Source organism: Pyxicephalus adspersus, chromosome 6 (genome assembly GCF_032062135.1).
Source record: "Pyxicephalus adspersus chromosome 6, UCB_Pads_2.0, whole genome shotgun sequence".
NCBI lineage: Eukaryota > Metazoa > Chordata > Amphibia > Anura > Pyxicephalidae > Pyxicephalus > Pyxicephalus adspersus.
The window spans coordinates 89,371,641-89,382,961 of NC_092863.1; the positions used below are offsets into that span (position 1 = coordinate 89,371,641).

At 40.9% G+C, this 11,321-nt stretch overlaps 1 protein-coding gene across 2 annotated transcripts in view; it reads right to left on the reverse strand.

Annotated features, from left to right (window-relative positions):
* Positions 1-10,543, reverse strand: part of LMAN1 (lectin, mannose binding 1) — a 29,172-nt gene extending 18,629 nt beyond the window's left edge. For both annotated transcript variants that reach the window (XM_072416549.1, XM_072416548.1), the window contains exons 1-4: positions 10,331-10,543; positions 3,960-4,114; positions 2,256-2,363; positions 446-507 (exon numbers count right to left, since the gene is read on the reverse strand). In XM_072416549.1, coding sequence (XP_072272650.1) covers positions 446-507; positions 2,256-2,363; positions 3,960-4,114; positions 10,331-10,529 — 524 coding nt within the window. In that variant the 5' untranslated portion in view covers positions 10,530-10,543. The remainder of the gene's footprint in view (positions 1-445; positions 508-2,255; positions 2,364-3,959; positions 4,115-10,330) is intronic.
* Positions 10,544-11,321: the final 778 nt, after the last annotated feature.

The window sequence follows — 11,321 nt, forward strand, 5'->3', positions numbered from 1 at the left end:
GATTAGTAAACTAAAACATATACTTTAGATATGCTTTACCAGTGCACACATTATCATAACATAAAATTTTCATTAAAAGTAAGTGTTGCCAGCTATTATTATTAAACAGGATTTATATAGCGCCAACATATTACGCAGCGCTGTACATTAAAAAGGGGTTGCAAATGACAGACTAATACAGACAGTGATACAGGATGAGAGGACCCTGTCCTGAAGAGCTTACAATCTAGTAGATTATTAAAATAAATAGGTCTAGGTAATGTAGCTGTGTCAGCCAAAAGTATTGTGGGTGTTTGGGTTACAAGAGCACAAGAAAACAAAAAAGTGCATTGTATTTGTATGTATTCAGCAGTACATTCGGCTATTGGTCTGCATTATCGTGTTAAAATATGTTACACAAACACCACTTTATCAACCAGAAAAACAGAAGTAAATAAAAACTTACTTTTGATGGTCATAAACAAGCTTGCCATTATTTCCCACAATCAAAATCACTGGATTGTTTTTCTATAAAGAAACAATATATAAATATAAAACACATTTATGTATTTAACACATAAAAGGGTAAATAAAGCCCTACAGTACTACAACATTGCAGTATTCACCTGTTTATGATCATGCAAGGATCAGCTGAATTTACCATATGCATGTTACATTATGCATTTCTTTGTGGTATTTTGTATATAAAAGTAATTTCACCGATTGCAGAAAATTGTACTGCTTAAAGTAGAACCTTAAAAAAATGTGCTGGACCAGTTATAGGTAAATCTGCATAAACAGCTTTCACCTGTTCCAGTGCAAAGTTTCACAACTACATGTTGAACCAGCCAGTTAAAACCACAAAACACAATTTCCTGTGATGGGAAGACAATACTGTTGCAATGGTCCTGAATTTAAAGCAGCGTTCTTATTTAGCACTTTTATGTGTACTGCTTGCAGTGGATATCAGCATTGTTACTACAAATCCTCTGTGGCTTGTAATCAGCACCTGGCCACACCAAGTCGTGTTCTCCCCAGCCCCTTTAAGCCAGGCACACCAGCCGGCACTTTCTGGATGTTTACTGAAAAGTTGGGTCACAATACAGGGGTTGCTATCTGGCTACTAATATTGTTGAGCTTTATTTAACAACAAAAAATATTGCTGAGCACTTAATTATGAGTGACTCTACATTTATGGTTAAGATAAGCGTTTAGTGCTGCTTCTCTTAAAGAATCTATCTGGATAATCTCCAGGTCTTTATTAGTTTTACACGGTGTACAGAGGAGTTCCCAGTTTACCTCTTAGCTTGTGGCTGTGGTGGCTTTATGCAGGGGAACCAGTTTTAATAACAGGTTATAAAACTTTATTTGCTTCACCCTGAATCTGTGATGGCATACCGGCAGTCATTCAGCACGGAGTTAATACACAGCAGTGTACACCCTCTGCAGAAAGGGATCAGAGCCTTCTTTCTCCAGCTGGTGATCCTTCTAATGTCACATCACCATCTATTTGCTTCCCTCGCTAGACGGTCACACTGGTTGCTCAACCTGCAGTTATCTGAAATCAGCATCTCCAAATATTTTGCAGCCTTGACCAACCCAATATCCCCTTTCTTGTTTCTAAAACATGATTGTATTATCCTGCATTTAGAAACATCGGCCCTTTATGGCAATGAATGCAAAACCATTTCTTTATATATGACTACATATACGGAATAAAGCTATAAAAATGACTTAGAGATATAAAAAATTCAAATTCACTTTCAATTCAACAACATTCATCAAGTTAGCTGTGCAATCCTAACATATATAATTTGGATGATTCATTTTTTATGATAATAAACAAAAGCCACAAAAAAATAAATGGAAATGTATATATAATGTATATTAAAGTAACAAAGTGTTTTATACAACAATACTTCTGTAAATAGTTTTATCTCACACACAGCTTCTGCAAATGTCATTCCAACATTAGCACAGCTTGTGTGTTTTGAATATAGAAGCTAGGTAAATAGAGTCATGCAGTATGTCTTCATCTTTTCACTGCAATCTGTGAGCCTGTATAAAAGGCTCACCTCTGTCACCATTCACTGTTAAAGCAGAGGAATATATCATGTAATTTCAGGCAATATTAAACTTCTGCAAACTCCTTGCAAAGATAATGGATGTAAATTGGTCTAATGCAATTTTAAGCAGTTAAGTAAACAAGCTTTGTCCTTTGTGTAACCTGTGGCACTGTATGAATATATCAAAGTGCAAAAGAAAAGCAAACAAACCTTTGCATCGTTGTCAAATGAATCAAAGAAAATCCCCACACCATTCCAGGAGTCAGCGGCGCCATATACGTTGCCTTCCAGACCCTGCTCCGATGTAAACCATATAGCCTGCATATAGACACAGAAAAGAAAAACAGAACACAGACAACATGTTACAAGAACACCGTACCTTGTGTTACAGCAAAGATCCATACACATTTTGTAAGATAGAAAGCCAAAGTCATCACATTTTTGATATGAGTGACAATTGCTGTATCACCTTGGTAGCTTTGTTTTCTTGTCTGACAGCCTGGCAGGTGTGACCTATGCCTAAGGCCACATTTACATAGCGGAATAAAACCTAACACTCTAATTTGATTCTAATTTTGTCATCAATTTGCTTTATAAATGTCACCTTCCTCTTAAAGCAGAGGTTGTCAACAGATGGCCCTCAAGAAAATTTTGGTGTTCAGGAAGGACCCCGTTAGAGGGTGCACCGGCCAAAGCCGTGGAACATGTCCCCTGTATGGACACCACCTGCCCACTCTCCCATCGCAGGCTCAGACCTGTGGAGGGAGAGTGGGAGGGTTCTGGCATCATAACGTCACTATGGGGGAAGTTTATTCCACTTTGAGTGAAACATGGCTCCCCGCACATGTATAGTCTGGATTCTGTGCATTTAGTGGTCCGTAGGTCTGAAAAGGTTGGCGACCACTGTCCTAAAGTACATAAGTGTATGCCTCATTTTAGGGCAGTTGGAACCATGCAAATTTTTTTTTAAGTCACTAAAGAGTTTGAACAAAATGAAAGATATGTTGGCTGTTAAAATAGATTACAGTTTGTATGTAGCTGGTTAGAATTTTGCTTTTATATAATGATCTAATCATAATGATTATTCATACTAAAACATATACCATAAGCCATGAATTGCTTTCATGATCACTCCTAAAGGAATTAATAGGGCTGAGTAAGCTGATCTATTTTTGTCAATGTTAGTTTCCTGGCTGTCATTCTGTGCATTGATTTCACAGCCGAGTTGCTAACAAACCCAGAACAAGTATAGAGATAAGGAGGGCTAACCCATTTCTAAAGCTAGGTATGGTACACATGCAATAATTGTTGTTAGCAAACGAATGACTAACGACAGATCTATGATTATTCATGATTATTTTGAACAATCCTATAGTGAACGATTCTGTACATGGTGTAACAATATGATCGTTCAAAAATAATCCACCAATAATGTGCACACGCTAGATACAATCGTTTGAACAATGCAGGAAGTGACGTGTACTGGAGAAAGTGTACCGCAGAAGTATCCACGATTGTACACACAATAGATAGCGAACGATCGGCGCCCAAACGGATCCACCAAGACAGTCGTTCGTTTCCAGTGACATTCCTCGTTCATCGGCGTCATTGTGCACTTTTTGTTACAAATTATTGAACGATCGGTCATTAATTGTTCGTTTCCAAAGACAATTATTGCATGTGTGTACGTAGCTTAACATTGATTTGTAGAATGCTGGCTCCAGGATTCAAAACAGAAACATCAGACACAGCCAGGCATCTAACTTTGTAATGAGAGCTCCAATACTCGTCCTATGACAGTGTCACTTTAGGCATTTTATCCACTAAAAGGTCATACAACTTTACTTACATATACAGCGTTGTTAAAAAAAAACCAAATGCTTTTAAGTTACAGAAAAGCAGAAAAGAGCGTACCAGTCCATCAGCGCCTATTCTTCCACGTCCTGTCACCCGGAAGGTCACTTCCACCTCCCAGTTCTCAAAACTTGGGGCTGTTTTCGTCCAGACAGATCCTTTTTGGCTCTTCAGAGATGGGGTTATTCTGATCTGATCAGCACTGGGAATGGCATCTAGGATGTCAAAGTGTCTGGTTACTAACAAAGTGAAATAAATCGAGTATGATCGAATACATAGAATAAAGTGACAATTGAAGATTATGTACACACATCAGGTGATTCTCACCTGATATGAATGATCTGGCGCGCTGGAAATGATCATGAAAAAGCTTCCAGTGACAAAAGCTGAACAAAGAATTGAAGAGGCGAGAAAGTCCATGTTGGAACCCCCATTTGCACTACCGTGCGTGAACCCCCTAATGGATTTTTCCTGCCATTCAGGCACATTTCGAAAGAATTTTCCCTTATTTGCAGGGGACGATTTCATTCTGGTCATGATTGAACTGATTAAAGGTAAAGTGATTGTATGTGAACAGATTTGGGTGAGACCATGATGCCAGAATATTAGTGTCAACAAAAATCTTTCCATTATTTAATACATTTACCTGTAAAAGCTTTCTATGTGTACGTTCATACCCAAAAAACCTGAGATTTCTGCTGGGCACCTCTTGGATGTCAGAAATCCTAACTCAAGTATAATATTCCCATTTTGCTTCTCTCCTGGCTGCTACATAAACAGTTGAAAGAAGTGGAGGAGCTTGGCCAGCACAGAAAGTAAATTTATGCTCTTAGAAGAAAACGCTGTGACATGCAGGGCGATGGGAGGGGGGGGGGGGTGCTTAGGAGCCGACTCTTCCTTGAGTCATGTTTTAGCTAGGTAAAATGCACACTGCATGTGAAAATAAATAACTTAATAAAAAGGTAAATAAGCATTTAAAATACTTGATTTTTCTGTGGCTTTTCTTCAATTTCCTAAGCAAGTGACATGGTTTCTAACTTTCAATGTCAGATTTACTAGGCGTGAATCTCCTGTATTGGCATCAGACAAGGCAAGTGAAACACACGATCCCCTTTACTTTAAAGCCCTCTATGACAAGATACAAATGATGCAATTATGTTTCTGGCAATATTAAACTATAAACTAATGAATCCTTAGAAGCCAGTTACATTCAAATGTGTGCTCAATGTACATAATGAAATGTACATAAAACTCTGCTCAATGTAAATAATGAAAACTCTCCAGACTGACAATGCTGGTTAAATCTTGGCTGATGTTACAAAGTACACAATTTACAAAGTAAGTCATTAAATAGTGCAAAGACAAACAATGCTGTAGAAAGTATTTCAGGACTGTCTGAGTTTAGAAAGTAACTGCCAGCAATTTGAATGTCACTGCACTCTCATCACTAGAAGATTAGTTCTGTTTGGTGTACGTTATCTCACTTACGTCTGTATCCTAATAATTTAACCCAGTTAAATAACTTTATAGTAGGTTACCTTCTCATTCACCAAGCTGATATCAGGCTTAAATAAGCTTTAGTGCTACATTGGTGTTCAACCCAGAAAATTTTTAGGCCAGGTGGGAAAAAATTGTAGGTGGGTGGCAGCCCCTGTATAGTAACCCAACTTATCAGCAACCACTCAAAAACAGCCGGGTGGGTATGGAAAAGTGCCGAGTGGTGCTACCGGCTAAAAGGGGTTGGGGAGAGCACTGTACAAGAAACTGTTTAGCAGCTTGTTTAAAGTCACAGTGAGATTTTCCATTAAAGCCGAACTGTCAAAAAATATACAATAAAAATATATAGAACATAAAATCTGGAAGTTGAGAGATATACAGTACTTCGGTCACAAGAATGGGGCATATCCAGGAAGACCTTCTCTTCTAGGAGTTCACTAAAACAGCTGTCGCCAAGCAGTGGTACACGAGAAGATTTTGGTGGTCTGCGGCTCTGGCCGTTACACCCCCGAGTGGGGTCAGGAGAAGGACCCCGCCGGGGGGACGCACCGGCAAGAGCAGCGGACCGTGTCCCCCGTGCAAATCCCTGGTTCAGGGAAGTGGGTGGGCTGTGTTTTACGACATAACCTGCCCACTCTCCCATCGCAGGCTCAGATCTGCGATAGCGGAGTGGGCGGGGTTATGGTGTTATGACGTCACTATAGGGGAGGTTCCTCCCCTTTGATTGACAACTGGCTCCCCACGCATGCGTGGTTAGGAGCCGGTAATTTTCGTGGTCCGCTGGGCCAAAAAGGTTGGCGACCGCTGAAATAAAAGATAAAATAGAATATTACGTTTTATTGAAATTTGCAGTTTCAATCCAGAGATTCCCCTTGCAGTACCTTTTATCTGCTGCTAGATGTCATTATGTTTTAACTCACTTCCACTGAGCCCAGGTCTTCTTTGGATATGCCCCAGGCTTATGACAGAAGTACCGTATATCCCACAACTTCAAGGTTTTTTTATAAAAAAATGCTCTTGCTAAAAGCTTTCCAAATGTTTGCTGTACCCATTACTCCAATATAAGATGTGGCCTGTGTGCAACAAGCCTATAAGTACAGGACAACTACAATCTAAACTGATTGGCCAAATCAGCTTTTTTCAGCACTTAGATTTCTGAGCTGTCAGTTCTTCATGCAGATCATGAGTTTTCATTACCCAGTAAGGTTAGGACAGATTTTAAAAGTGTTGGGGGCAAAGAGGTTTGGCTTCTGGGTCCCAGCTCCAGAGCTGCACACAGGGTTATTCTCTGTAAACTTTACCTTACTAAATGTAATGCTGAGAATAGAATGGAATAGGGAGAGGTTGCACTCTTGTTCTGGTGTTGAAAACCCCTCATATGAACAGATCTTGATGCCAAGTCATTGGGTATCTGCCACTGTTCATATTTGCAATCAAATGAGAAAACAAAAAATAGTAATTTGACCAATATTACAGTAAAATGTTCAGTCTGTATAAAGGCTATATTTTTGGCATGGTTGGCCATCATTCTTTTCACAGCATTGCCTAAAAAATACAACTGGAAGCTGTGATATGTGCTCGGTATACCATAGTATAACAATCCCTCATATCTCCTGCATGTTTGTAGTTGTTCTAAGTCAGAGTCCACAAGCTCACGCAGTACAAATATTAGTATACTGACATTGCCGCATGGCAAATAGGGACACATCAGCATTAGCAATTTGTCAGATATAAGGGGAACTGAAACCACCACGTGTCAGATAATGCCGCCAACACTTTATAAGAAAATGTTGTTCAAAAAGATACAATTAGACAGCAGAGAAATTGTTCTGTAAAAGAGACCTTGTCATTTTATAAGAATGTATCCAAGGAAAAGCAACAGCCTTGGGCCTGGAAGCACAAAGTGGCAATGAATTTTGACGTCTGTAACAGATGTTGGCTTGGACTGCACTTTGCCTCACAGATTATTCTTTCTAGTACATGTTTGTACTGAAATATTGTACTTGTCTCATATATATATATATATATATATATATATATATATATATATATATATATATATATATATTACACACACACTTTTTAAGCGATTACACTGAAATGATATATTCAGCATGAATGGAAATGCTTGTAGCCCATAAAGGTCAGTTTCTTTTCCAGGAAAAAGGAAACATAATTTACTGATTTATTACAGAATAGTGATAATCTTTGCTTCATTTGAAGGTGGGGAGGGAGTTGAGTTTACTGCATGATAATAATCTACACTAGCCCCTAGTTCAACTTTAAAGTAACTCTGTCATATGAAGACTTTGCTGGGCTGCCATTGTTGGCATTCTATTGAAAAAGCTAATTGCCTGACGGTTCATCTTTGATTCATAGATCAGGAACAAGCATTCCATAAATGAAGGTCAGGAATTCTTACTTGTATGCTTGTTCCATGTCAGATACTCAGAAAGCATTAAAGAAAAAAACCTTAATTGGCACTGAAGAATCTAAAAGTAGAGTTTAGCAATAGTGGCCCTCATACTACTCTATGGCATTGATAGTGCTCATTGTCATATGTAAGATATAAATCAAGCTTCTCATGATACCGGTAGTTAGGAATGTAGATATAGAGAAAATTCTGAGGTGTCACGTCACCTTTCCATAATCATTACTGTTCCCCATAGAAGAAAAGATCTCGGAAGGTCTAAGAGTGAGACCAGGACTTTTATTAGTCCCCACCAATTATTTCTTGGTGACAGATCCACACATAGGATTATCAGCAAATACAGAACCCAACTGGAAATTGTCTTAAGTAGGACTAAAGCTCTGTTTTGCAAAATACAGACAGGTGGGTATTCCAGAATAGGACAGGTGATGTGTCAAAAAAGTTAGGTTGTCCATGCAGGGAAACCCGGTAATCCAGCTTCCCTTGCGCATGAGTTACATCATTATGGCACGGCCAATAAAGATGGCTGAAGATCTGAAGGACGGGCGAAAGAAGGGCGAGAAACAGAAGGAAAATGGACACGTCCGGCAATAGGACGAGTATAGGAGAGTCTCGCAGGTTTAGTTTCGCATATCATATTAGAGGCAATATTTCCTTTCAAACTTATATCTAAAAAAACAATAAAACATATTAAACTTTTCCAGAAATCATCTATCCTTTTTCCAATAGAAATCCTGCTTGATCCTTATTTTTCATTGCGGAACTATAATTCCACTTTAAGGACTGAGCAGCATTTATTTTATTAGCATTTACATTTTATTCTGGAGACATACCCGTAATGTTTGCTGCAACATTCTCACTTAGACATGGCTGCGGATGTTACTACTTGGACATTTCCCCTTTACTTTTGTTCAGGTGACCACCATAAAAGTTTGGATTTCTGATTTCATATTGATGATATCCCATGATCATATTATGTGCTAAGAAATCAGAGGGTGAATCTAGCCGGAGAGTACACATAAAGCTAAAAACCCGACTGGGATCTAACCCTTCCATACAGTATTTTGCCCCTAGTTTCATCAATACACCCAAATGATGGCAATGACATTTGGCCTTTTAGTATAAAACCAGAAATGTTCATCAGCAGAAGTCAGAAGAATGCATTAAAGCTGAGCAGCATTTTTTTTTTGGCCAGGGCTGACTGTGGCAGGATGATAAGTGATGTACAAATTGTAAAGAAGCTGAGGAATGTGGCCCCAGGGCGTACAGGTAATGTCTGCATCCATCAGCCCTACAGGAGATGTCTGATCACTACATGGCCATGTGGGGGGGGGGGGGGGTCTGCTCAAAGGGACAGGTGTCTGGGGTAATATCAGAATTGTCAACTTTAAAACAAGAACCTGGAAAGTCAGTCCCCAGGCAATACATTTTCTAAATCTCTACTCACAGGATAGTGATCTATAGGAAATCTCTGTATACAAGTGGGGTATATTAGGTAAAACCTGCCCTCCACAGGGGCACCAGAGAGAAATGCTTGTACTCAGGAAAGGTATATAAGGGGCATCTGACCTCGAGAAGGGTGCATGAGAGATGCCTGCTCACAAAAAGGGTACATGCAGGACGTGTGCTACGGGCAGGGGTACATGCGGAACGCATACTGTCAGCAGGTGTATAGGTGGCATGTATGCCCTCAGCAGGGCTTTTTATAGGATGCAGACTGTACTGTTGGGTGGGGTATATGTGGGGTGCAGACTGTTGGGTGGGGTATATGTGGCATGTATGCTGTCAGCAGGGGTATATTTAGGATTCAGACTATCAGCAGAGGTATAGGTGGCATGTTTGCCCTCAGTAGGGGTATAAGTGGCATTTATGCACTCAGTAGGGGTTTATATGGGACACAGACTGGAGGGAGGGGTAGATATAGGATGAATGTCCTCAGGAGGGGTATATGTGAGGTGCAGACCGTCAGGAAGGGAATATGTGGCATGTATGCCCTCAGGAGGGGTATGGGTGGCATGTATGCCCTGCAGAGGGGTATAGGTGGCATGTATGCCCTCAGGAGGGGTATAGGTGTAACAAAGAATGGCAGTAGGGGTATATGTGACATAATTGCCCTCAGGAGGGGTATATGTTGTATGAATGCCCCCAGAAGGTATATATATGGGACAGAGACTGGCAGGAGGGGTAGATATGGTGGACTGTCAGGTGGTGTATATGTGGCACATATGCCCTCAGGAGGGGTAGATATGGGATGAATGCCCTCAGGAGGGGTATAGGTGGCATGTATGCCCTGCAGAGGGGTAAAGGTGGGATGAATGCCCTAAAGCAGGGTATATATGGGATTAATGCCCTAAGGAGGGGTATATGTGGGGTGCAGACTGTCAGGTGGTGTATATGTGGCATGTATGCCCTCAGGAGGTGTCTGCTCTCTGGAAAGGTACACAGAATAGCCCTGCACACACACAAGCCACTTCTTCAGCCGGTGTTACACAGACACACTTACTTCCAGTGTGGGTCCAGAATGGGACTGAGCCGTCAGCATGCACCAGGTAAGGCCCCTTGAAGCTGTACTTGTACTCGAACCTGCGGTGAGGCGGCTTGTCCTCCTCAGCCCTGGCACAGCTCAGTGACCAGCACAGAATCAGCACCGAGCACAGCCCGGCCAGTGAACACCGATGCTGCTGCTCTATGGACATCGCCATCTTGGACAGTGCTGACGTAGCGTGACCGGGGAAACCAAGCTCAGCCAACAGGGCGCTAGCTGATTGGCCAGTCTGCGGGCTGTGGGCGGGACGACACAAGTTGCCTGGCCGATGGCTAATTAATGACGGCTGTGCACTCCTCCTGCCGCAGGAGTCGCTGTAGGTGTTCTCTCTATAGCTGTACCTAGGGAGGGGGTGACAGAGAAGGGGTGAGGAGGTGTGAGTTTGCCCTCATTTTACCTCAGGGCATGTGAGGTTGTATCCATGTCTCCTACAGTGCTGGCTTGTGGGAAAAAATAGCCAAAAAGGTCATTGCTGTTACCTAGCAACCTCTGGAGGAACCCTGGCTTCCTGTGTCCCCGATAGGGAGATTTTCCATTACTTCCTGTCAAATAAAAAGTGAACAGCATGAAGTGGATAAGAGTGTGTATTGCTAGTGACTCTGCATTCTCTACTATATGAAAAAAAAAAGAAAAGCTTGAGTGGAACTATTTATAAAGCAGTGAATCTGACAATCGCTGAAACAGTCTCTGGTGGAGAATCTTCCAGGTCCATGTGTTTTATTGGTAGTAGTTGATTCTCATAGCAGCGGTCACCAACCTTTCGGACCTCACAGACTGCTAAATTCATCATTTTAAATCCCGCGGACCAGTAACATGAATTTTTTTAGAAAGATAAATACATTTGTAAAATAATGATCTTCCTAATGGTGCTGACAAGGACTGTGGAGGCTCTGATTCACTGATCAGCTCACGGTTAAGTGAAGTATTACTATTGTTACTAATATCATTA